General features: G+C 57.5%; 11 protein-coding genes across 11 annotated transcripts; 6 read left to right on the top strand and 5 right to left on the bottom strand.

Annotated features, from left to right (window-relative positions):
* Positions 1-302: 302 nt before the first annotated feature.
* B0T15DRAFT_400834 (putative cytochrome p450) lies at positions 303-1,752 on the bottom strand (the record flags this gene model as incomplete). The annotated part of the gene is made up of 2 exons (XM_062865081.1): positions 303-906; positions 998-1,752. Coding segments are annotated over 2 exons (1,359 nt in total), but the record flags the coding sequence as incomplete, so codon positions are not given.
* B0T15DRAFT_284316 (uncharacterized protein) lies at positions 1,745-3,128 on the bottom strand. Its single transcript, XM_062863616.1, has 6 exons — positions 2,588-3,128; positions 2,418-2,531; positions 2,225-2,322; positions 2,023-2,160; positions 1,823-1,957; positions 1,745-1,753 (listed from the first exon to the last, which is right to left on the bottom strand). Exons 1-5 carry the CDS (start codon positions 2,887-2,889, stop codon positions 1,944-1,946), a joined length of 666 nt encoding a protein of 221 aa, XP_062719564.1. The 5' UTR covers positions 2,890-3,128; the 3' UTR covers positions 1,745-1,753; positions 1,823-1,943.
* B0T15DRAFT_513917 (cytochrome P450) lies at positions 3,002-5,168 on the top strand (the record flags this gene model as incomplete). Its single annotated transcript, XM_062868080.1, has 10 exons — positions 3,002-3,106; positions 3,164-3,229; positions 3,294-3,422; positions 3,485-3,668; positions 3,719-3,826; positions 3,909-4,008; positions 4,109-4,367; positions 4,445-4,607; positions 4,637-4,657; positions 4,708-5,168. The coding sequence occupies 10 exons, from the start codon at positions 3,002-3,004 to the stop codon at positions 5,166-5,168; spliced, it is 1,596 nt and encodes a 531-aa protein (XP_062719563.1).
* A 1,177-nt stretch (positions 5,169-6,345) lies between these two features.
* B0T15DRAFT_283949 (uncharacterized protein) lies at positions 6,346-8,395 on the top strand. The gene is made up of 6 exons (XM_062863615.1): positions 6,346-6,702; positions 6,771-6,827; positions 6,896-6,960; positions 7,040-7,428; positions 7,509-7,604; positions 7,686-8,395. Exons 1-6 carry the CDS (start codon positions 6,501-6,503, stop codon positions 8,161-8,163), a joined length of 1,287 nt encoding a protein of 428 aa, XP_062719562.1. The 5' UTR covers positions 6,346-6,500; the 3' UTR covers positions 8,164-8,395.
* Positions 8,396-9,981: 1,586 nt separating this feature from the next.
* B0T15DRAFT_283860 (uncharacterized protein) lies at positions 9,982-11,244 on the top strand. The gene is made up of 3 exons (XM_062863613.1): positions 9,982-10,524; positions 10,611-10,963; positions 11,037-11,244. The coding sequence occupies exons 1-3, from the start codon at positions 10,083-10,085 to the stop codon at positions 11,094-11,096; spliced, it is 855 nt and encodes a 284-aa protein (XP_062719561.1). The 5' UTR covers positions 9,982-10,082; the 3' UTR covers positions 11,097-11,244.
* B0T15DRAFT_283871 (putative oxidoreductase) lies at positions 10,922-12,915 on the bottom strand. Its single transcript, XM_062863614.1, has 2 exons — positions 12,803-12,915; positions 10,922-12,726 (listed from the first exon to the last, which is right to left on the bottom strand). The coding sequence occupies exons 1-2, from the start codon at positions 12,824-12,826 to the stop codon at positions 11,221-11,223; spliced, it is 1,530 nt and encodes a 509-aa protein (XP_062719560.1). The 5' UTR covers positions 12,827-12,915; the 3' UTR covers positions 10,922-11,220.
* Positions 12,916-13,340: 425 nt separating this feature from the next.
* Positions 13,341-15,622, top strand: B0T15DRAFT_504936 (uncharacterized protein). Its single transcript, XM_062867515.1, has 4 exons — positions 13,341-13,682; positions 13,790-14,210; positions 14,282-14,777; positions 14,842-15,622. The coding sequence occupies exons 1-4, from the start codon at positions 13,548-13,550 to the stop codon at positions 15,317-15,319; spliced, it is 1,530 nt and encodes a 509-aa protein (XP_062719559.1). The 5' UTR covers positions 13,341-13,547; the 3' UTR covers positions 15,320-15,622.
* A 110-nt stretch (positions 15,623-15,732) lies between these two features.
* On the bottom strand, positions 15,733-17,332 carry B0T15DRAFT_569241 (uncharacterized protein; the record flags this gene model as incomplete). The annotated part of the gene is made up of 5 exons (XM_062870801.1): positions 15,733-15,962; positions 16,051-16,223; positions 16,331-16,546; positions 16,648-16,838; positions 16,910-17,332. 5 exons carry the CDS (start codon positions 17,330-17,332, stop codon positions 15,922-15,924), a joined length of 1,044 nt encoding a protein of 347 aa, XP_062719558.1. The 3' UTR covers positions 15,733-15,921.
* A 1,147-nt stretch (positions 17,333-18,479) lies between these two features.
* On the top strand, positions 18,480-19,326 carry B0T15DRAFT_513912 (uncharacterized protein; the record flags this gene model as incomplete). Its single annotated transcript, XM_062868079.1, has 2 exons — positions 18,480-18,522; positions 18,851-19,326. The coding sequence occupies 2 exons, from the start codon at positions 18,480-18,482 to the stop codon at positions 19,324-19,326; spliced, it is 519 nt and encodes a 172-aa protein (XP_062719557.1).
* A 339-nt stretch (positions 19,327-19,665) lies between these two features.
* On the top strand, positions 19,666-20,186 carry B0T15DRAFT_541219 (uncharacterized protein). The gene has a single exon (XM_062869843.1). The coding sequence runs from the start codon at positions 19,858-19,860 to the stop codon at positions 20,026-20,028; it is 171 nt and encodes a 56-aa protein (XP_062719556.1). The 5' UTR covers positions 19,666-19,857; the 3' UTR covers positions 20,029-20,186.
* A 1,088-nt stretch (positions 20,187-21,274) lies between these two features.
* B0T15DRAFT_541217 (Alpha/Beta hydrolase protein) lies at positions 21,275-22,651 on the bottom strand. The gene has a single exon (XM_062869842.1). It carries the CDS (start codon positions 22,490-22,492, stop codon positions 21,410-21,412), a length of 1,083 nt encoding a protein of 360 aa, XP_062719555.1. The 5' UTR covers positions 22,493-22,651; the 3' UTR covers positions 21,275-21,409.
* Between the last annotated feature and the right edge of the window lie 199 nt (positions 22,652-22,850).

Below are 22,850 nucleotides of genomic sequence, written 5' to 3'. Positions count from 1 at the left end.
CATATCCGGCGGTATTGTGGAGTTCAATGCGGTTAAGGTTCTGGTGAAACTTATCCAAGCTGACTGCTGACTCGAAGAATCATGTCGTCTCTACCAAAACCTCGTTCGTCCCATCTGACCACTCCATGACGAACTTTTCTAGGATTCGTTGGATGTCAGTTAGGCTTAGGATGTCAGGGACTGTCACTACGCGCTGCACACGCAATATTTAGATCCATTTACTCCCTACTACTAGTAGCTTACACGCAGTTTATCACCTCCTCCCAACCTATCAGTAACACACTTCCCCTCCACGGTCCACTTCACACCCTCCTCGTCAACCGCACCATCAAATCCTGCCCCTCCTTCACACTCATAATCCCCAGCACCGGCTTCCCCTGCTCGGCATCCGGCACGGGCGTGTCCGGCCCGCCGACCATCTCCAGCTCAAACCGCCTCAACAACATGGCCACGAACAGCATAACGGCCCGCTTGGCGACATAGCGGCCGGGACACATGGTACTGCCGCCGCCAAAAGGCCGCCAGTTATCGCTTCGCGTGAGGTTGGCCTTCTCGTCGAACCGCTCCGGGCGGAACTGCTCGATGCCCGGGCCGAACACGTCCTCGTCGAAGTGCAGCTGCCGGTAGGGGATCATCAGCCGGTTGCCCTTGCGGAGGATCTTGCCGCCGATGACGGTGTCGCGCGTGATGAAGCGCACCGAGGCCGAGTAGGCCGACATGCGGATCGTTTCGTTCCAGAGGGAGTCGAGCAGGGGGCAGGATCCGTCGTGCAGTTTGGAGAGGTCCATGGAGCCGTCTGGGAGAAAGGCGGGGTCTGTTTCGGTGCGGACTGCGTTGATCAGGGATGGGCGGTGTAGGAGGTAGGTGAGCAGCCAGAAGGCGGCTTTGCGCGTGTTGGTGTTGATGCTATATCACCGGGGGGAAAGTCAGTAAGTACTGTAGGATGTACGATCGTTTTGACCAGGACAAGGGAGGGGAAAGAAGAAGGCGAGCGCACCCCCAGTAGATGGTAACCAGCATCGTAGCAATATCCTCCTCGGAAATCCCGAGCGCGCGCATCTCGTTCTCCATGGCCTTGGTGAACCAGGCATCCCCCGTGCGCTGCGCCTGCGGGATCTGGATGTACTTGAGGAGAGCGCGCTGGATGCGGTCGCGGGCGGCCTTCATCTCGCGCGCCAGGAAGCTCGGGTACTGGTACAGCACCTGCCAACTGAGCTCGTCAAAGACAATAAACACGCTGGTCAGCTCCGGGTCGATGCCCGCCAGCGCGTCGCCGAAGTAAGCCTTCTGCCCGGCGCGCGTGAAGAAGTCGGAGCACCACTCCATGAGCGGCACCACGACCGAGTTCTTGTTACTAGTAGTAGGTTCGGCCGTGGCGTACGGGCAGAAGCGCCGGATCACGTCGACCGACTCGAGGTGGGCGACGAACCAGTCGTAGAACTGGCGCTCCAGGAAGTCGAGGTTGTCGCCCGGGTACAGCTGGTGGATGTGCATCTGGCGGGCGAGCGTGGCCAGAGGCTTGCCGTGCGGGTTTGGGAAGCCGGCCTTGTCCCGCGGGAGCGGCGTGTACATGGCGCGGACGCAGGACTCGGAGTTGCCGCAGGCGCGCATCATGGCCTGCACGAACTCGTTGAACGAGAGCGTGTCGGTGTTGCGGTACGCCTCGGCCACATCGCGCGACTTGGTGATGACGTAGATCTTGGAGTTGGCGATGGTCAGCGCAAAGGGCTCCTTGCTGTTGCCAAAGTAGTTGCTGCAAGGTGTTATGTGAGTGGTGCTGGCTGACGGCGAGCGTTTTGGATCTGGACTGGAGCTAGCTTACCCTGCTCGCGATATCAGAGCGCTCGAGTTACCGAAGAAGGCAGCGCCGTGGCCTGCGTAGAGGGTGTCAGTCAGCCTGATGCCAGGGACCTGTTTATCGTTCAGTACGGGAGTACAGGGGATTACTCACCCAAAACTGCAGCAGGTCAGCTACCTTTATTCTTATTTTTCTTCGCCTAGAAAAGGCCAGTGGTGACTCACATGGAATCCAATATGGCAGCTCCTTGGGGTCGTCGGGATACAGCGCCGGCGTGATGGTGAAGCGCCACAGCCGCCACAGCAGCAGCGCCAAGACAGCGGCAGCCGTTATGCTGATCAGAGTTGAATGCGCCTGAACCCCTGGCGGTAGGGCTGAGAATAAGCTCTCTGCATGCGCTGCAAGGGATGTGAGGAGCATCCTGACTGTCGGGTCGCAGGCGGGACGGATCGCTCAAGGAAAGCGGTGCTGTGCTAGATGTCGGGAAGTCCGAGAGAGCAAATGCACTTCGTGTGTTGCGCGGACTTCAGATGGGCGGGCGAGGGCTGTGAGAATGATGGGTTGGGAGAGATCGAATCCTCCCCGGTGAGATATCCAGAATCCGGCAGGCAATACGTACCTACATTGTACCGTACATTGGACTGTACGATCTCCCCAAGGATTCATGTCTAGGACTCTAGCGTTACTTGGACTTAGTAAAACGACATGCCGCCAACCGCGACCGTTGGGCCAACTGCATGAGTTAGCCGCCTGCATCCTTCCGTATTCGGGCTGTCTCCGGCTACGTGCGTGAGCAACTTGACTAACTGGCGAGTCGTTGGTGTCTTCAACGTCGTAACCGGCGACCAACCGGCCCCGGGTGATTGGATCCCCACGCCCGGTCGGTTACGGCAAAGTGTGTGTGCATGTGGGATTGTGGGGCAATTTGTCGCGGTCCATGGCAACCGGGGCCATGTGAATTCATGTGATGGGATGTGGCACAGTTCGTTGGCAGTCCTATACCCGCCGACGTGTGTGTGATATCGGGCCTGCGACATTGTCCACAGGCGGCACTGGGCTGGGCAGGAACATGTTGTTACCAGATTGGGCATTGTTTCCCTGAGGTGTGATCCCCCGCTCCGCGCGATATCATGTCAAGCGGGCGTGGATCTGATGTCCAGGCACTTCCCCCCTGAAGCGTTTGAGCTCAACATTGGATTCAAGATGGTAGAGCACCCTTGGACGATCTGGCGGGCAGGTCGAGCAGCATCACTGCTCTTCGCCCTTGCCCTTGCGGCGACAGTTTTGCTTTACCTAGTCAGGAACCGTGTAAGCGCTTGCCTCTTCTCTTCAGACCTCGGCGAAAGCGTTGCTGACGCTTGACAGAGGCGCATCTACGGGTTATGGTACCTCGTGCGCGGGCCCCAGGTCATTGACAATGCCTACGCCAAGGTAAACGGCTCTGTCCCTCCTAGGACCCGAGGTGTTAGTGTTAAGGTGTCTGACCCAGCCAAAGGCAGAGGGAAAGGCGTTCAAGGTCGCGACGCCATCCAACGACCACCTGCTCGTCACGTCGGATGACCTGATCCGAGAGCTCATCGATGCTCCGATACAGCAGCTCTCGCTCCATGCGGTGGCAAAGGAGGTGGGTGCTTGAGCGTATCCCGAGCGTGTCGCGCCGGCAGTCTAACCCCTTTCCCCCGTCAGATCTTGCAACCCAAGTACACCATGTACGGCTTCGAATGGCAGGATCAGCGAGGCGTCGAGGGCACCGGCTTTGTTCGAGCTCTCAGGAGCCTGCTCACGGCCCATTTGCCGTATTTCCAGCCCACGCTGCAGAGGATTATCGAGAACTCGTTCTCGAGAGAACTCGAGCACCCCGGGGCTGATGGTGGGTTTAGGGGCCGCCCCCTTTACTGGCTTCCGCAAGACAGCTGACAGAGATGGGATCCACGGAGAATTCAGGATTCGCACAAGTGCAGCTTTTCCCCTTCATCAAGAAGATCGTGACCGAGGTCAACTCGTTCATCTTCTTTGGCGAAGAGCTCTGTGAGTGATCCGGCGCAAAGAGCTGGTGCTGACGGTGGGCATTGGCTGACGGGTGTGTCGGATGGTACTACCCTCTTTGCAGCAAGAAATGCCGAGTTCAGACAAGCAGCGCTCGAGTTTCCGCAGACTGTCGTGTTTGCAGCCGAGCTTCTACGCATCACGCCCATCAAGGCCTTGCGTCCGTAAGTGAATCTCAACTTAGGTTCTTTCCACTTTTCAATTTTACCGCGGCTTTGATCTTTGCCGGCTGACTCGTCCGAAAACCTATCTCAAACAAAAAAGACTCGTCGCAGCCGTGGCAACCCAGCAACACCGAGCAGCCAAGACACTGTTCCGCCATTTAGAGCCCATCGTCAAGCGACGACTGGCTGCCCGGGCTGAGCTGCAGTCGGACGGGTCGGGTCGCACGGCCGAGAATACGAACAAGGACTGCATGCAATGGCTGATTGACACATCCCCGCGCAAGAATCCGTGGTCGCCTGCGCGGATGGTGGGTGAGATCATGGCGGTCTGGTTTGGTTCGGTCCATCAGCTCGCCATGGTGGGTGCTCATCAACCTTTATTCACATGATTGTGGGGAAGTTTGTTGCTGACTTGAGTCGGTTTGAACGAAACAAGACCACCACGTACGCCATTTACGACATGTGTGTCCACCCCGAGTATGTCGAGCCACTGCGGTCGGAGCTGCAACGCTTGCAGCACAATGCGAGCGGGCTGGATAAGCTCCCGTTACTCGACAGCTTTATCAAGGAGTCGATTCGCTGCAACAATTCGGATGCTAGTAAGTAACGACCCCTCCTCCCTTAGCAGCCACGGAGGATTCCGATACTGGTATGTCTCCGTTCGTACGCGCTGACAGGTAGCACTTTGGTGCGGCGCAGTCACTGGCCGACGCAAAGCTCTCGCGCCCTACATCTTCCAGGACGGCTCCCGCCTGCGTGAGGGAGACTGGGCCTGCGTCCCTCAGAGGGCCATGATGATGGACGGGTTGCGGTACAGCCACGCCGACACGTTTGATGGCTTCCGCTTCGCGCGCGCCAATGAGGCCCTGCGGCAGGGCATCACACCCGACGAAGTGCCGGACCGAGCCCCGTCCAGCCTTACCGATTCCACCATCGACTGGCCGATTTGGGGGTTTGGGAATACCGCATGTCCCGGGCGGTTCTACGCATCCCTGGTTCTGAAGCTGATCCTCGTCCACATCCTCGAGGAGTGGGAGTGTGTGATGCCCGACCCGTCCGCGCCTCGGTGTCGAACGTGGCGGTCGAGCATCGTACCCCGCAGTACCACCGTGGTATCGTTCCGGCGTCAGCAGGGGCATCGAGGGGAGGTTGTGCGCTGACAGGGCGTGTGATTGGGGGCTGGAAAGACTCGTTCAAATGGGCAGAATGTAACGATAAGCGGTCGGCTGCAATAAGCCTAGAATAGATAATCACAGGACCCTGCAACACAACATAAACTGCACCGTTCCATTCTCTCTTAACTCTAGGCACCTATGTGAGTAGTGCGACGGCATGCACAGTAGGTAGGTAATAATACGCATATCCGTATCTTGGAGCCTGAGAAACAGGAGACGCAAGGTCGAAACTCTATTGGCGCACCGCAGACCCGACATTCTCTGTGTCCGGGACAAACTCCGTGAGACTAGTAGACGTGTCCCGCACTTAACCGGCCATTGGTCCTCGACAAATCCCTAGAATGTCGATGCCGATGCGTTCTCGTGGCGTCGCATCGGGAGGCTTACGCCACCCCGCCGAGTATCCATCCAGCAGGAAAGCGAGGAAAGTTACCTGATGGGAGGCACATGGGAGGGTTGCAATCTACATAAAAAGAGCGAATGGCCATCGCCACTCAGATAACATGGCAAAGGTGTGGCAGTTAATAAGCTGCGCCGCATGACGAATCACAAGCCGAGCATGCCGACAGCCCAAAGCAGCAACATTGTTCGAGAGAATGCGCCGTGGGACTCCGGAAACTCAAAGGCCGGGTTACGGGCTGTTACCACGCGGGGCTAGTGTCTTACTCTTGTGCGGCGCAAGACCGGCCCAAGTATTAACAATGGGAACCACTAATAAGGACTCTAAGGGCCCATGGTGTCTTAGGTGATCATATCCAGGGATGGCGGTTGATGCTCCTCTGCGTCAGCGCCGATAGGCCGCATAGACGGGCATACCTTGCCGAATCATCACGCACCACAGCGTTCCACAACCCCCTCCTCTCCCTTCTGTCCAGCGTTTTTATCCGCCGAACCGCCACTCGTGGCATGATTGCCGTAACGTGCTCCGCTGCAAGGTTGAGGCGCAGGTAAAAGGCGGGCAGCGTGCCCTTCGCTCGGGGCTCAGTTTCTTGGTCGTAGCATTGCATCGTTCTCACAGCCAGAAAGACTGCGCGAGACGGCACCTGTTGCAATGGCTCGGGCTAGACTAAGAGCTGCTGTCCACAGCCATTGACCTGAGGTCCTGAGCTGAGACATCCGGAGTCGCACTGCGATCGCCCACGCCGTAGAGGCATGATTAAGTCATTAGCGCCTCACTACCCCGACTGCTGTCTTAAGTAAAGAAGAGGGCAGCTCGCAAATCGCGCAGCCGCGAACTCTGACGGACTCCAGTCCGCCACCTGTCCCAAATTTTGCCTTCGCAACAAGACACGCTGTCGCTTTGCTTGAAGCCTGAAGATGGCTTCCCAGCTCCCGCCGGGCACGGATCTGTGCGCCATTCCGGCAGGCGTCCCTCCGGACGGGCAACTGCCGAATCTGGTCGATCCGGAGAACCTCAGGGCGAGTCTGATCGCGGTGCCGGCCATCATGACTGCCTGGTCGCTGATCTTCACCGCCGCTCGCATCTACACCAACAGACGGAAGATGACCTGGGCAGATTGTAAGTGGCATGCGTACCAGTCCTCTCTTGAAGGAAGAAACAGCTACTTATCGAAACGGTACAATCAGATTTCGTCGCGATTGCCTTCGTCCTCAGCACGACTTACACGGCCCTAGTCCTGGCCAGTGCGTTACCCAATGCCTTGCAGTTTTCCACGTGCGTAACGCGTGCTAACACACTGTGCCCGCTGCAGTGCTCAAGTATGCCCGGCATCAATGGGACGTTCCGGCCTGTTGGTTTGATGGGACATACATGAAGGTAAGTAGTAAGCTACGCATGGGTTGCCATCCCGAACCAACGGAACACGCTACTGACTCCCTTGTTCGGTTGGGTATAGATCCTCTTTGCGCAGGGCACGCTCCTGGGCCCGGTCATCTTCTTCGCCAAGTCGGCCATCTTCCTGCTGTACCTGCAGATTTTCGTGACGGGCGTGCACCACAAGCTGCGCATCGCCATCTACGCCGGCCTGGCGCTCACCTTCCTAGCCTACTGGGCCGGCGTGCCGCTCGAGGCCTACTTCGCCGCACCCCACGCCGGCCAGCCATGGGAGATCCTGCTGATGAACGGCATGCCCGAGCGCCTCATCACCTGGGGCGTCGTGCAAGGGTCGCTGTCCGTGTTCCTGGATATCTACATCTTCGTCCTGCCCCTGGCCCCGCTGGCCAAGTTGCGGCTGTCGAACAGGAAGCGCGTGGGGCTGCTGGCTGTCTTCGCTACAGCTTTGATGTGGGTTGTTCCCTTCCTTCCTCCACTGGCCTTCTAGGGAGTCAGCCTAGGTGCTAACCAGGTCGTGCCTTCGGATACAGGGGTGTAATCGCGAGCGTAATTGCCCTCGTGTTCCGCGTCCGCCTCCGCACCACCCACGACATCACCTGGGTGCAGAACTGCCTGTTCATTTGCGTGTAAGTTTTGTTCAAGACACAAACTTACACCCAACATCTGAAACATTCTGAGCATGGCCGCTGACAACAAGACGCCAACAGAATCGTCGAGAACAACGTGGCCATCATAGTCAGCTCCATGCCGGCCTTCGCAACCTTCATGCGCGTCTATGTCTCCGAGACGACCTTTGCCAAGTCGCTGCTCTCCAAGTTCGGCAGCAGCAACAGCAACGGCTCGTGGGACTTCCCCACGAAGCCCAGCTTTGTCAAGACGTGGCCCATCGGCGGGTCCGAGACGTGGTCGCGGACCGACGCGTCCCTCTCCCACCACCACCACCACCACCACCACAACGACCCGACGCCGCCGCTGCCCATGCACAACTTCCAATTCCCCGCGCAGGCCGCGCGCGCCGATTTCCCGTTTGCCGACACCACGCTGTTGACGACGGGCATCACCGAGACCAGTATCAGCGCGAAGCAGGATATCGTGGCGGGGAAGCCTGGTGCTGGGCCAGGGATTGTGAGGACCGTGGATATAGACCAGGAGCTGCACCCTGCTTCTGTAAATTCTATGGTGTAAATAGTAACGTTTCTTTGGTTTTGGCGTTTGGAAAAGCGCTGCGATATTCTGTGTATATCCTTTCAATCGGATACCTCTTGGGCTTGGTAAATCATGTTACGGGTGAGTTGCACAAAATTTGTGAAAACGCTCGGCTACCTTTAAAAACGGGCACTCAGGAGGTTGGGGAGACGCCATGGCCCATGGAAGCTGCCACCACCAGCGCTCCGAATAAAGCAAACAAACCAAATCTGGCGGTCGGTTTAGTTTGGATTTGCCTCCCAGGCCGGGTTTTGGTTTGCGTTTGGTTTGCATTTATATGCTTTGCTTGAATGCCGGACGTAGTTATTCCGCCGCGACACAGATATAGTCCTAACCCTGGACCGCCGTGAATCCTGGACCGCCGTGTCGGATGAAGTACAGGCTTGGGCGGGTACTTTGGTGACCCGTGATTTGGGTAGGGAAAATCACCAATACTAGGGGCATGGTACGTACCTCCCCTCTTGGGAAATCAGCCAAACCAAAGGGTCTCGGGTTTGCCAAACCTGGGCGGTCGGTTTGGTTTGAACAGGCCGGGCCTGGTTTGGATCGGATTTGTGCGATTTGGTTATTTCGGAGCACTGGCCACCACTTGTCGAAGGAATTGTGGTCTGGTTCTAGATTGCAACTTGCCTTTCTGCGCCCGGCGGTTTTATCACCGTGCCACTATTGTAGGCCTAGCTGACTAAGCCTGGCGGGCACCCGCAACATTGGCAATCTTCGTACCTTCATCTTGCTCCTCTTTCTTGTGAGCAGACATATCAGCCTCCATCAATACCAGGGTCAACCAAGCGTATAGCCATCACTAAAATATCCCAGGTGTATTTTCCTCGAGGATGGGAGGATTGGTGAACTTGCTGTGCAGTGAGATCAAGCATTATGGTGCGAGGCCGGCGCCAGAACATTAAACCCATTTGAGATGGCGCACCGAGTGGGCCGGACCGACGGCTTCCCCATAGCGCCGATCTCCGGGGCTCTTACCGACGATGCGGGGCACTAAGCCAACGACAAAGCGGACCAGTCGAGGTCTTTTACAGGAGGGGATGATTTTCGCGGCCGGAGCAAACATTTGGCTTAGAGGGCAGTCGGCGAGTTTTGGTCAAATGTACCACGGCCAGGTGGGTAGTAGTACTGTCTGCGATGTGAGTTAATCTGCGACATGTGATTGCGCACGATTCAAGGTGATGAGTGATCTTGAATCACCCAATTCGGCAGGTGATTCTTTCCTTAACAGCTGACCCACTTCTCTCCAACACACCCTGCTGGACTTGCAACGCATCAAATGGAACCGCATAACGGCAGCACAAGTGCGGCGCAGAAGGTCCTTCTGCTGAATCATGCGAAGACCAAGACTTTGTCCCTGCTATTGCGCGAGGCCGGCGCTACCTCGGGTTGGCCAGGCCGACACGAAATCGAAAGTGCATGAGTGCGGCGTTTGCATCTTGTCGTTCCCTTCGGTTAACGGGTCCTTGAGTGACCCCGAGCAAAAAGCAACATCGGCGGGAAACCACCATCCCGCTGCAGCCGCTGCAATGCAAGCACACACTGTTGCAACCCCGCCGAAGTTTGCTGCCGCAGTATTGCGGGTAAAGGGTGCTCAGCAGAACCAGCTCAGGCTTTGCAGGAAGTTGAACAGTATCAACCGAACTTTACCACAGTAGCTCTCAATCTGCGAGTCAGCGGCCAATGCCGTAACTAGATGCCAGATCTGTGCCTTGATCTTTTGCTTGGGTCCGCAGAGCACAGGGCACTTTAGATTCGTAGCTTCATAGGGCTGCAGGCGCCTCCCCCCACTGCGAATCCTCTTCCTTCCGTCGCTGAGTGAGAGTAGAGAGTCTGCCGTACCCACAACGCGGGCCTGAATCCTGTTTCCGAAACTGCTCGGACTCGCATCAAAAACGATGGCCACTCCCAAAAAGACAGTGCTGATCACAGGCTGCTCGGCGGGCGGTATTGGCGCCGCCCTGGCCCATGAGCTCGCAAAGCAAGGCCATCACGTCTACGCAACGGCGCGAAACACGGCCAAGATCCCAGCGGAGCTCTCGGGCCTGCCCAACGTCACGACCTTCGCGCTCGATGTAGCGTCCGACGCCTCTGTGAGGGAAGCCGCCAAGACCGTGGCCGAGAGCGGCAAGGCGCTGGACGTGCTCATCAACAACGCCGGCTACGGCTACACTATGCCGCTTTTGGACGTCGACATCGCCCACGCCCAGCAACTCCACGACACTAACCTCTGGGGCGTCCTGCGGTGCGTGCAGGCGTTTTCGGATCTGCTGATTGCCAGCAAGGGCCGCATCGTGAATATCAGCTCGGTTGGTGCGGTGGTGAACACGCCATGGATTGGTAAGTTCCCTCGACCAATTCGACCCCCCTTGTGCTATGTATAATGTGTGTGTGTGTGTGTGTTGCTGACTGAGTGGTGGTGCTAGGCACCTACGCATCCTCCAAAGCGGCGCTGAACTCGCTCTCTGACACGCTGCGGCTCGAGCTGTCGCCCTTCGGGGTTACCGTCGTTACCATCATGGTCGGCACCGTGGCCACGCCCTTCCACGCCAACGAGCCCGAGGTGGTGCTGCCGCCCAAGTCGCGGTACGCGGCCATCCGCGACACCATCAACCGCTGGGCCAAGGGAGAGGCCGGCCCTAAGGGCGGTCCAGTCGAGGAGCTCGCCAGGTCGGTCGTCCCGGACATTGTGGGCAAGGAGAAGAGGGCGCAGGTCTGGAAGGGCGCCAACGCCGGCGCGGTCAAGTTCGTGTCCCGCTGGGTGCCTTCGTCGATGTTGGTAAGTGAATTAGCTGCCTGGTCTGAGCTTCTGTGTGTGTGCTCTGCCACTGACACGGGTCTGTCTCTTGCAGGACGGTATGATGAGTAATGGCCAAGGGCTGGATAAGCTAGCCAAGAGTCTCGAGAAGTAGCGGGTTTTCCGTTCGATTTAGCTTCATCACCCCTTACTGTGCAACACATTGTACGAACACGAGAGGAAGGTACTAGCTTAGCCCGTCATAATGCAAGACATCATCATCCACCCCTTAAAACAGTTCACTCCTGCTCCATCGTCCCAGGGATCTTGAACCCACCCGGGACCAACTTGGTAAATACCCCCTTCGGATCCACCCTCTTCCGCACCTCCTTCAACCTCCGCACCGCCTCCTCCCCATAGCTAGCAATGGGATCCTGCCAGGGCGCCGCATAGTTGAGGTAGACAAACGGATGCCACGCGCCTTGGGCCTTGGCGTCGCGCTCGATGCCGTCCATCAACTCCCGCGCGGCCTTTTCCACCTTCTCGTCGTCCGCCGCGTCCGCCCAGGTCGCTGTCAGGAGGGCGATGACCAGTGCTTTGTCAGTGGTCTTGTTGATGCTGTTGTGGTTGTTGTTGGCGGCATCCAGGCCCATGCAGTTCTTGCCCCACCCGCCCGGGGGCGCAGAGCGGGCCGCGCGCAGGTACATGGCCGGCGGCAGAGGCTCCAGAGAGACGGACCAGATCATGCCGGGGACGTTCTCAACGGCCGGGAGGGAGTTGGACCAGTGCGTGTAGGTGGACTGCAGCATGGGCAGGGTGGAGGCGTGGGTCACGGTGGCGAAGAGCTGCCGCATGTTCTGCTTGGACAGCGCGCCCTGCCCGTGGCAGATGTTGGGGACGCTGTCCAGCCGCATGTTGTTGAAAAAGGAGGGAATCTTCATGAACGGCGCGAAGACGGCCGGATTCTCCTCAGCCTTGATGTACTCGATGTTGTTGGCAATCGCCGAGCCCTGGCCGGCGGCGTAGCCGAAGGTTGTGATGAGCGATGCGTTTTCGTCGTAGCCATCTGCCGAGCTGAAGTTGGCGAACGCCTTGAGCTGGTCGTCAATGGTCGACAGCGGATAGTAGACATTCCCGCCCCACATCTCGCCCTGCTCGAACGTCTCCATCGTGACGGCGGTCACCACGCCGAAGTTGTTGCCCCCGCCGCGCAGCGCCCACCACAGGTCCGCGTTCTCGTCCGCATTGGCTTCCACAATGGAGCCGTTGGCCAGCACGACCTGGAAGCTCGCCACCGTATCGCACGTCCACCCGTAGCGCGGCGACATGAACGAGTAGCCGCCGCCAGTGGTCAGCCCGCCCACCCCGACCTGGGGCGCCCGTCCCCCGGCCACGCTCAGGCCCAACGGGTCGAGCTTCGCATACACATCTCCCCAGGTCGCGCCAGCGCCGATGCGGACGGTTCTCTTGTCGGAACTCACCTCAATGGCGTTCAGCAGTCGCAGATCAAGAACCACCCCTCCCGCCTGGCTGGCAGCCCCGGTGACGGGCAGGTGACCTCCGGACCGGATCGCAAAGCGGCATGTCGCGGCCTCGACGGGATCATCCCAGCATAACCCGAGACAATCAAGGATGCAGCGCACCGCCGTGGATACATCCTCTGCCGAGCGAGGGGTGACGACACAGGCTGGCTGCTCGGCCTGTTGCTGTTGCTGCGCCCAATACGAGGACACGCATGACGTGTGGCCTTCGCTGCCCGGCTGATGGACCGTGCGGATTCCCAGCAGTTTCTGCAAAGTGCGGCACTGTGGAAGAAACAGGTGGAGGTTAGCATGGGCCGTGTGATGACGGGATGAAGACAAGGAGGGCGGGGAGGCTCACGCAAACATTTGGGCTGTTCGGCATGTTCAGTAGTTCAGCTGAGAAGGTGGTCCCTCTCGCGTGGCTTTATCGAACGACTATCGATGTAAGCGGACGAACCCAGCTAGTCGAGGCGCCAGGGGTCGGTTTCGGGTGTCGATGGCTTGCTTCGTGGAGGGAAGTGCTAAGCCGTGAAGAGATAAGTCGCCGGTCTGAGCCGAAAAGGTGTAAAAAGTAAGGGGCTCTTGAGTCTTAAGCCTACGAGTAGTTTAAACATGAAAATGCCTCCACACGGGACGAATCAAGCCAGGGCGGCCTTGCAGAGATAGCAGAAAAGGTGCTTTTGGACCGCTGCGGGGTGGACTGCGATGCAAACCCCGTGGGCTGACGGGGATTCCGATTTGCTCTTCAGGCACACCTGCCAAACTGGACGAGTGCGCACCCGGGAGGCACAAAGGCCTCTAGCGAATGCAAGGAAACGGCACAGGCTTCTAGAAACATGTGCGTGCCACGAGCCGTAGCTGCAGCGGGGTTGCATACCCCCGGCCACTGTCCACTCAGGGCAACATTCCGCATCCCATCAGCGGCGAACCGTCCGAAGATGGCTTGGTCTGAACTTGGAAAGTAAACACACGGACTCCATCATGCTCTTCCTCACTGCTATTTAATCCGCCGTGATGGCCGCTTCCTGCCAATCTCAACAGGTCAGCGTGCACATTGGATAAGAGGGCATCGAGGTTGATCGAGCAGCTCCCGTCCTTCCAAAATGGACGGTCCGGTTTTTATGTGGCGTCGCTTTCCCGCGCTGCTGGCGCTGGCTTTATCAAGTGTCACAAGTTCCGTGGCGTCGCCGACGCCTCAGGAGTCGGCAACAAACTCATCATTCTGGCCTCAATCTTGTGTGCGTCTGAAGCCAGTCGTCCCACCCACGGCTTCCCCTTTTGTTCTCTCTCCCTGCGGGGTATCCCCGAACTCCGGAAACCTGAGATACACTAACATCCCATACAGTGCGACGCTCTTCGCTCTTCGCTCGGCGCAAAGGTCTCGCTACCCAGCAGCCGCGCGTACAACTCTTCCGTGTCATCGTACTGGGCCCAACAGGAGACGCTGATCCGTCCGGATTGCGTCGTGGCCCCCACTTCGGCCCGCGATGTTTCGACCACCCTCAAGGTCCTTGTACCGAGGCGGTGCAAGTTTGCCGTTCGTGGCGGCGGCCATGGCGCAGTTGCCGGCATCGCAAACATCGAGGACGGGGTCACAATTGACCTGCGAGGTCTGAACGCAATCACCGTGTCCTCGGACGGCAAGACGGTCGCCGTTGGAGGCGGGCAGAAATGGGCTCCGGTCTATGCCAAACTCCAGCCTCTGGGACTAGGCGCGTCCGGCGGCCGTAATGGGCCGGTCGGGGTGGGCGGATCGACTCTCGGAGGTAACTAAGTCCCGAATATGTGCTCTCCACAATGACCGACTTTTGTGTGTTGATATTGACCCCTTGTCAAGGCGGGTTTGGCTATTTCGCTCCCAAGGTGGGCTTCGCCTGCGACAATGTGGCTCGCTTCGAGGTCGTCCTCGCAGATGGAGACATCGTTACGGCCTCACCCAGCTCGAATCCGAGTCTCTGGCGGGCGCTGAGGGGTGGTGGAGCCAACTTTGGCATCGTCACGCAGTTCACGCTCAACACCTTCCCGCTCGGCTCCATCTGGGCCGGGGATGCCTACTTCTCGGCCGAGGCTCTCCAAACACAGACGCAAGCCCTGTACTCGCTTACGGCAAACCCGAATTTCGACGTGAATGCTGGCCTTATTGTCAACTACGCTTTCAGCCCATCCACGGGGCCCATAATCACCAACCAGTATGCCTATGCGCAACCCACCGTCAACCCGCCGACGTTCCAGCCCTTCACGTCCAGCCCCGGCCAGCTCATGAACTCGACATCTGTCACAACACTAGCCGCCTTCTCGGCCGCCCAAGAACCGGTCTCTCCGAATGGGTTCCAGTAAGTGTCTCAGACGTGGATGCTCGCTATGCCCGAGACTGACTCGGAATGACTCCGCTTTCAGACAGATTACCTTCTCAACCCTGTTCAAGAATGATCTACAGATGCTGCGAGATCTATGGAACATCTACACCGCCAGCACCGGAAACATCGCCGCCGTATCCGGCATGCAGTGGTCACTCAGCCTGATCCCGGTACCCCCCGCCATCGGAGCGCAAAGTAGCGCCAGGGGCGGCAACGTGCTGGGCCTCAGCATCCCGTCCGAGGGCCTCATCATGGTGCTGTTGACGGCGACTTTCTCTTCGGCAAGCGATTACCCGACTGTCCAAACCGCGGCGGACCAGCTGCTCGCCAACATTATCCAGGCCGCGAAGAGCAAGGGCCTGTACGCGCCCTACGTGGATATGAACCATGCGGGCAAGTCGCAGGACCCTATTGCTACCTACGGCGCGGTGAATCAGGCTTTTCTGAAGGCCGTTGCGTGGCAGTATGATCCGACGGGTGTCTTCCAGACGCTTATGCCTGGGGGGTTCAAGGTGTAAGATATAGCACTTTCCGGCGCACAAACCCAATACGCCATATCTTAGTTGGTCCTAAAACAGGACAGTTCCTGGCATCATGAACCCCAAGTGACAGACATGGGTATGGGCACCACGGAGTGCTGAGATTGGAGGGACCAGACTTTGACAAGGAGATAATTCTCCCCAGCTGTAGTGAGCTTGGAGATGTTAGTAGCACATTTAGCTTTCAAGCTACCAAGGTGTACTAAGTAGATAGTCGGCGAAGTAATTTAAAACAGGGACCAGATCCAAGGCATCGCGGGGTATTTTCTTTTTGTGGATAGACATGTAAACTCTGGATAAACAAGCGCCAGCAGTACTAGTACTTACCGAGGTAAGGCCGGTTGATGATGTGAGAGCAGAAGTTTGAAGCCCAAGGCATGCAGGTACTCTCACAGCATGATACCTGCTAATACGTCCTAATAGAATATGGTACCTACTACTAAGTATTCTTCGAGGAACAACGCAGAACCATCCGGGCCAACACCGACCGATGAAGTCGAGAGTCATAATAGCACTAGTCAGTTACCAGCCATAATCCCTAACCCCCCTCGTCACACCACACAATGGATGGCACTACGCCCTTACATGGGAACCGTCATCCCGCCGGGGATAGCCGTAAGCCCTAATAAATACGCATGAGGAAGTCAGAACAAACATCCATGTCTCGAACAGAACCGAAGAAAAGAAGATCCGCAAAGAGTATCACTCACATCCTTCCGTCTCCTCCCGGATGGTTGGCTTCTTCTGGCACGCCATGGCCTGCTGCGGGGTCTGCGTCTTGAGGGCCGAGCACCGGTTGCCGCTGCAGCGGGCATCCAGGGCGCGCTGCAGGGCGTCGCCCTTCCAGCCGAAGATGTAATCGCCGTGCTGGCCGTATCCCGTACTACAGAGGAAGAAAAGTAGAAAAAGGTGGCATGGTTAGTCCAACCTGCTATCACAAAGTCTCTAGGGATCTTATTTGGTAGTGATATTATTGGGAGAGAAACTTACGCATCACCCATCGAATACACCAGCGGCTGCCCCGTCGAAGGCCACATCGACGGGTCGTTGAACTCGCGCGTGTCCCAGATGACCTCGTACATCAGCTGTGGGAGCCGTACCGGGTGGCTGGCTGGGCACGGGCCGGTGGTCTCGAAGCTACCGCTGCTCGGGTAGGCGACGTGGCTCTTGTGGTCCGGGCTGTCGACGTTCTTGCCGTCCCAGCATCTGTATATTTCCCCCGCGCGTTCGTTAGGGACACGCATAATCTCTTTTGTATTGGATATGATGGATTAGGGCGATAGTACTAAGTAAAACTTTTAACTCACGTCGGGAAGGTGATGGTCGTCCGGATGCCACCCGGGCACGGCTTGCTCGGGAAGGCGGCCGTGTCCTCGCCCGTGCAGGGGGCGCCGCCGAAGGGGTTCTGCTGGATGTTGTGCTCGCACCGGTGGCAGATCTGCTTCTGCATGCCCTTGGACGACCGGAGGTTGGCGTCGCCGACCAGCATGCGGAAGCCCTGGTTGAACTGTCAGGATCAACGAGTACTAAGGTGTGAGTGCAAGGGAAGTATCTAATGTGGGCACGTACAGGCTTGAAGGCCGTGACCTTAGTCTTGCCGTCGTAGGGCGGGATGTAGTAGACGGTCACGCCGCCCTGGCCCGTGAGCCCGAGGTTGGCCAGCTGCGGGACGCGCTTGTAGCTGCCGTTCTTGGCGCGAAAGTAGATGTTGGCGGTCCAGTAGTTGGAGAAGTCCTCGGCGAAGTCGCACGTCGTGCACGTCGAGTGCGCGGCCGGGTCGTACTCGCCCGGCGGCATCGACGCGTTGAACGAGTTGCCGCCCACGATCTGGTGCAGGTGCGTCGACGGCAGCAGGCCCGGGTTCACGAGCGGGTCGAGACGCTCGATGACCAGCTGCGAGCACTGGAACCGCATCATGGCGGCCTGCGCAAACTGGGCGGCAGCTTCTCGCGCGTAGAGCGCCGCCGCCGTGGCGAGGAGTGAGGCCTTCATTTTCGGGGTCTTGGTTTGTTCTTACCCGGTTGGCAGCAAGATGGGAACCTGACAATATTTGGGGATAGTCAATCACTGAGAGAAGACGGCGGAGAGGGTCATCTCAAGAGTGCCAAGCAGGCCATGGCATATCCTCCTTATAAACAAGGGCATGGCAACGTAGGAATCTGTCCCTGGGCTGTACCGAAAGCTCGTGCCGGTCGCATCGAAGCTTGCCGGCATCCGGACTGGCGAAGTACCGCAGCATGGAACTGCCGGTTATTGAGCTGCTTGGTGGTTAAATCTGGGGTAAACAGACGCCCATGCTATTGGGCGAGCAAGCGCACGCGGTAGGTTCCCGCTTTGGCCGAAGCAGCCGTGCAATATAACCTAATGAACGTTATCCTTGCTCCCCGTTAGCTTCGAGCTCGATACAAGTTCAACGGTTTGCCGATCCAACCAGGTCGTGTAGGTTCTCCATCAGGGGCGCCTCCACAAAATGATGATAAGGCACGCCGCCACATGGTACTTCATATGTCAGGCGCTGCTTTTTCAATCTGGCAATCATTGTCCGCAGCTGGAGGACGCCTCGGGTCGGCAGTAATGGGAAGCTTCGGCCTCATTCGTGGGGCCCCTGTTTCTTGAACTTTCATCCCCGGCTTCCATGCTGACCGGGATGAATTGGCAGCTGAACCTGGGAGGCGAGAGCTTATTTTGACCTCAAGCTGCTTGCATTCACTTGCTGGCAACGAGGCATCCACTCTCAGGGGAGGACTCCATCTGGTGGGCAATGCCCAACCTATGGCCTTCTTGCGCGGTTCCCCGGGGCCTCTGATGCCTTCACTCTCTTCGCTTTGGGAACTTTATGTCCTTGTGTTCCTCGGCCGGCTATGACACAAGCCTCTGGCCAGTTAGCAAAAAGGCCTATCTTCAGGTAGTGTTGGTAGCTATCGCGCCTCCGAATAACGGGCGGGTGATGCTTGCGAGGGCGAAAACTGACGATATTATGCCAATGTATTTGCCATAGTTCCTCGGTCACCGGAACAAGGTTAGGGCGAGGAAAAACATGATTCTAGATCCGATAATGCTGGCCAACTTGGCGTAAATGACCAGGAAGCCTGTTGCACGCTCGATACCACAGCAACTCGGAGTGAGCTTCAATCTCAAAATGTTCGTGTGCCTGGGAAATCGGAGAGACCATACCGGTATAGGTAAGAAAGTACGCCATGACTACCTAGTTGCGCTCTTCAAAACCGCTTAGAGAATCGGCAATAGACACCAGAGAGACGTGCTGGCGATTGTCGTCTCCGATGTGGATAAGAAGAGTGCACTCCAGATTCCGGCCATGGGCATGTACAAGCGCCATCCTGACATGTACTCATATTTGGCATCATGAACCGCATTCTGCTCGATTGGGCCTGCTGAATCGGGGCGCCATTCCTCGTAAGATCTGCGGCGAACCGGATATTGCTGCTGCACTACGGCCCTGGTCGAGACGGGTCGTTGGTTCCAAATCACCGCAGCGCTGATACCGTTTAGATATCGCGGCGCTCGCTGGGCCCGGCGCAGGCTACTTCGCGTACTATGACACAGAAAAGCCCGACACCATCATAATGGCCATCGACGACCTCGTCGAATATGTCCAGTCAGAAGAGCCCTTTGACGGCGTTCTGGCTTTCTCCCATTCCCGCTCCCGTTCGGGTTTGGGATTCTCATCTGTGGCGGACCGCCATTCTCAGAAAAGACAATCAAAGGAAGAACATCTTTTGCGGTACTGTGAGAATGCACTTGACTGCGGAAGGAAACCGGTCATAACGATCCCCACGGTTCACCTGGTCGGGGCACAAGACAAGGGCCTTGCTGAATGTATGAAACCGGTGCACCTCTGCTGCGAGGATATCGGGGAACTCTTTGAGCACCCTGGTGGCCATGAAATCCCCATATCGCCAGTGGCTACCGAGAAGATGGTTGCAACGATCCAAAGAGGCATCAAGAAGGCATTGAGGGCACAGTGACAGGCCCATGACAGTGGCGAATGGGAGTGACAGGTTGCAGCGGGTTATTGTCAGTGAGTGACTGGTGCACAGATCCTTATGCTGGCGAGCAAATACAATGCCGTTCTTTTTCCGACCTTTCAAGTGTATTGCCGCCCATTGCTCCGGAATGGCGTTTTGGACACGGGTCGTCCAGCTGAGTCAGTACGTTGACCAGTGGCCTACTGCGCCTAACTTCCAAGTCATCCTTCGAGTGAAAACAATACATTGATGGGGTTAGTGTCACAAGGAATCGGGCGTGTGGGTACGGAACCTACGTGCCCAGAGCTTAGGAAGCGGCATCTACGCACGGGCTGCTCTCTGGGATATATTAGGGTGGTCCTTCTCACCACCATTTTGCTTCTTTTCTCTTACTTAGCTAGAACCCAATATACTCTTCGTTTATGCCTTTCCGTGCGCTCCATCATCTGCGATAGCCAGACTTTGTTTGGGGCCTCCTCACCGACCCTAGCAAGCTGGGGGGCTGGGGCGGCGGACTGTTCTGGGAGGCCGATGAGTGCGCGAGACGGGAGGCTGGAGAGCGAGGTGCTTCCGTTGGACGAGACGGTTATTGGTGTTGAGGTCACGGAAGCAGCGCTAAGACAGGGTGGGATCTGCTACCCTGACCTGATTCAGGGTGATGTGTATGGTCCGAAGAGTCTGCCCAACAGGGGCAGGGCTTGATTACCATGGTGGTTCTGGTGCCCGCCGGGACCAGCTGCCGTGCAATCCGGCAAACCTCACTTCTGGGCGGATCATCTGTAACAGCATTTGTCTTTCCCCTGCTGTGGCATGCATGAGAAGACTCGAACCTTGGGAACGGCCGGTCTGTTGGGACGTTGGCCACAATGCGCATCAATATGCAATGATAACGTACAGGATAAGCGAACGTCCCATGCAAGCGAACGTCTTGGGTTAGAATTGTGGGTCTCAGTTGTCCTAACCGCGAGTGGAATAGTCTGCGCCCCTAAAACCTCTTTGACGGGTTCTCGGGGTCCCCAGATTCGAGGGCTCCAAGCAACTCTGTACGGATTGAAACGCGTTGAGGCCTTCCACCGGTGATGCCTTGCAATGTGACCGATTGATGCCCAATCGGGCATCCGTAACCGCTGCCAATTCAACAATAGCAAAAACCCCGGCCAGCCTCGATTGAAGAATTTCCGCTGGCTGCGTTGCAAATAACGTATTTCAGCTACACACCGTCGATGGCCTCCATGTCAAACCCGACCGACCTGCTGTTATGACCAATCTATTCCCGATTATACTAGAACACTCAGCTGGTCTCGAAGGACTCTCGCACCTGGTGCCTTCTTGGCTTCAAGGATATCCTTGATCTTCTTGCCCGCATCATCTCTTTCTTGCGGCGCAGGCGCGCACCTTATATCTTCTCCTCCTTCCTTTACTCAGCTTTCGATTTGCAGAATTGAGTAGTATTTGCAGCGCTTCCTGCCTCGCCTATGTACTGCTCGCCTCTCACAGTGCGTTTGTCGAAGTGCTTGATCCAATGTCGCGGGTGACCACATGATCCCGTGGTTCCTCGTTCTCCAGATCGCCTACCTTGCCCTGGGTTTCCCCTCCTTCCACGAGCTTAGCTTCCACAAAACAACCACGCAGACCACCACAGTTGATGCCTTCGCTCCTCTGTGTGTGTGCCTCCTGTGTGTGTTCTCCCACACATAATTTATTCCGCCCGGCAGGCTTAACCCGAAAGGGCAATTATTGCGATCTGCCGGTACAGGTCCTAAGATGGATCGTGGTCTCCCAGAGCCCGTACGTCCTCCTTTTCTAATTTGTGTCCTCACCATTCTGCCCTTTTCTCGGCGAGTACTCGTGGGTTAGTGAAATCATTAATAAGCCGGCTTGAAGGCCAGTCTCCAAGTGTTCAACGTCCTATCCGCGGCGGTCGAACCCCCTCCCCCCCCCCCCCCCCTCCGCGGACCTCGCCTGCCCCTTCGGCTGAATAGCTACATTGCTGATCCGTAAGCTTGCGTGGGCCCGCGGTAGCCCCTCGACCTACCGCGCCGCAAAGCTACGACCTGGTGGAAGGTCCAGTCGGTTTCCTTCCCTAGCCCTCGTGATCCCGAGCCAGCAGCCACCTAAATCCCTTTATGGTATCTTCCATCCTCCTTTTAGACGCCTCGAGCTCAGGATAGGAATCCCACCAGCAGTGAGGAAACCCACTATACATGTCCACCCTCGTCAGAATACCACATTCCTCTCTCAACACCCCCTCATATATCAAGCTATCATCCCGGTTAATATCCATCCCACAAACCTGAAAATACACCTTCGGCATCCCCTTATGCCCAGCGGCAATACCCCCAGAACAGCTCCAAGTAAACGGCGCCCAAAGCTTGGACGGCCCAGCCTCCGGCCCGATAACCTCGGAAAACGCGCTCAGAAACCGCTCGTTCATCACCGGCGCGTCCCTGTTCTGCTCCCGCGACAAATACCTCCCCTCATACGCCGCCGGCACACCACGCGAGCGGTCAATGAAAGCCCCGCAGACAAGAAACTGCCCCGTCAGCGGCGGCGAGAGCCCCGTGTCCCGCGCCAGGTGCGCCACCACGTCGGCAAAGTTAGCGCCCGACGACGCGCCGCCCACGATGAAGCCCGCGTGTGCGTCTGCGTGTGAAGGAAGGAAGGTACGGGCTGTTGGGGCTGCGGATGCTTCGTGAGCGACGGATTGGAGGATCGCCCAGGCGTCGTCGATCATGGACGGGAAGGGGGATTCGGGGGCCTTGCGGGTGGAGGGGCACAGGACTGTTGCGTTGTGGGCGAGCGCGAGGCGGCGGGCCAAGGGAAGGTCGAATTCCGGGTGGCCTAGGACGTGGATGCCGCCGTGGAAGAGAAGGATGATGGGGGATGGGGTATAAGGGTCCTGGGTAGCGTGGCAGATGAGGAGGCGGGAGGTGAAGCCTGTGTTGAGGGGGATGGAGTGTTCCGTTTCGGTGATGTTTGCGGGTCGGGTTGCCGCGAGTTGGGATTGGAGGTTGGAGAGGCTTGCTTCGACGATGCGCTTGAGCGTGATGATGTCTGTTGGCATGTCGCCCGGTGGTGAACCCCGGGCTTCCCAGGCGGCTGCGAATTCGGGATCCATGATACCTGTGTTGAGGATGTCCTCGGTTGTTTTGGGCAGGTCTCGCATTGTGAAGTTATTGGCTGACACACTCGATAGAGGCGTCTGTAGTAGTGCAGTAGACAACTTGCACGTCAGTTCTGAACCTAATCACTCGAAACCCGGAATACAGAAGGAACTCGATCAATTGGGCTCGCTTGGAGATCTGCGCAGTAATACTCAGAGGGTTGCTGAAGTACGTGCAATGGCAATCCCCGCTCGGCCGGGCCCGGTTGGGTTAGCCGCCCGGACTGAGTCATACGGAACAATGCAGCATCCCGATTTCGGGGGCAAATTTTAGAGGGGCTGAGGAACCAAGCACTGCTTCAGCCGCCGAGAATAGGACGTTGAACACTTGGGGAATTGCCTTCAAGCCAGCCTACGAACA

The sequence above is a fragment of the Chaetomium strumarium genome, assembly GCF_033439665.1.
Source record: "Chaetomium strumarium strain CBS 333.67 chromosome Unknown B0T15scaffold_6, whole genome shotgun sequence".
Classification (NCBI taxonomy): domain Eukaryota; kingdom Fungi; phylum Ascomycota; class Sordariomycetes; order Sordariales; family Chaetomiaceae; genus Chaetomium; species Chaetomium strumarium.
Note: the sequence above shows the minus strand (reverse complement) of the source record. Positions and strands in the feature narration are given on the sequence as shown.

Coding starts and splice junctions, on each gene's coding strand:
- B0T15DRAFT_284316 (XM_062863616.1), bottom strand. CDS start 2,889: ATGCCCAATCTGGTAACAACATGTTCCTGCCCAGCCCAGTGCCGCCTG. Junction 2,532..2,587: donor CAGTTAGTCAAGTTGCTCAC/GCACGTAGCCGG, acceptor TAACTCATGCAG/TTGGCCCAACGGTCGCGGTT. Junction 2,323..2,417: donor CAATGTACGGTACAATGTAG/GTACGTATTGCC, acceptor GCCCATCTGAAG/TCCGCGCAACACACGAAGTG.
- B0T15DRAFT_283949 (XM_062863615.1), top strand. CDS start 6,501: ATGGCTTCCCAGCTCCCGCCGGGCACGGATCTGTGCGCCATTCCGGCA. Junction 6,703..6,770: donor GAAGATGACCTGGGCAGATT/GTAAGTGGCATG, acceptor CGGTACAATCAG/ATTTCGTCGCGATTGCCTTC. Junction 6,961..7,039: donor TTGATGGGACATACATGAAG/GTAAGTAGTAAG, acceptor GGTTGGGTATAG/ATCCTCTTTGCGCAGGGCAC.
- B0T15DRAFT_283860 (XM_062863613.1), top strand. CDS start 10,083: ATGGCCACTCCCAAAAAGACAGTGCTGATCACAGGCTGCTCGGCGGGC. Junction 10,525..10,610: donor GGTGAACACGCCATGGATTG/GTAAGTTCCCTC, acceptor TGGTGGTGCTAG/GCACCTACGCATCCTCCAAA. Junction 10,964..11,036: donor GGGTGCCTTCGTCGATGTTG/GTAAGTGAATTA, acceptor TGTCTCTTGCAG/GACGGTATGATGAGTAATGG.
- B0T15DRAFT_283871 (XM_062863614.1), bottom strand. CDS start 12,826: ATGCCGAACAGCCCAAATGTTTGC. Junction 12,727..12,802: donor CGAACAGCCCAAATGTTTGC/GTGAGCCTCCCC, acceptor TTTCTTCCACAG/TGCCGCACTTTGCAGAAACT.
- B0T15DRAFT_504936 (XM_062867515.1), top strand. CDS start 13,548: ATGGACGGTCCGGTTTTTATGTGGCGTCGCTTTCCCGCGCTGCTGGCG. Junction 13,683..13,789: donor CATTCTGGCCTCAATCTTGT/GTGCGTCTGAAG, acceptor CATCCCATACAG/TGCGACGCTCTTCGCTCTTC. Junction 14,778..14,841: donor GTCTCTCCGAATGGGTTCCA/GTAAGTGTCTCA, acceptor CTCCGCTTTCAG/ACAGATTACCTTCTCAACCC.
- B0T15DRAFT_541219 (XM_062869843.1), top strand. CDS start 19,858: ATGAGTGCGCGAGACGGGAGGCTGGAGAGCGAGGTGCTTCCGTTGGAC.
- B0T15DRAFT_541217 (XM_062869842.1), bottom strand. CDS start 22,492: ATGCGAGACCTGCCCAAAACAACCGAGGACATCCTCAACACAGGTATC.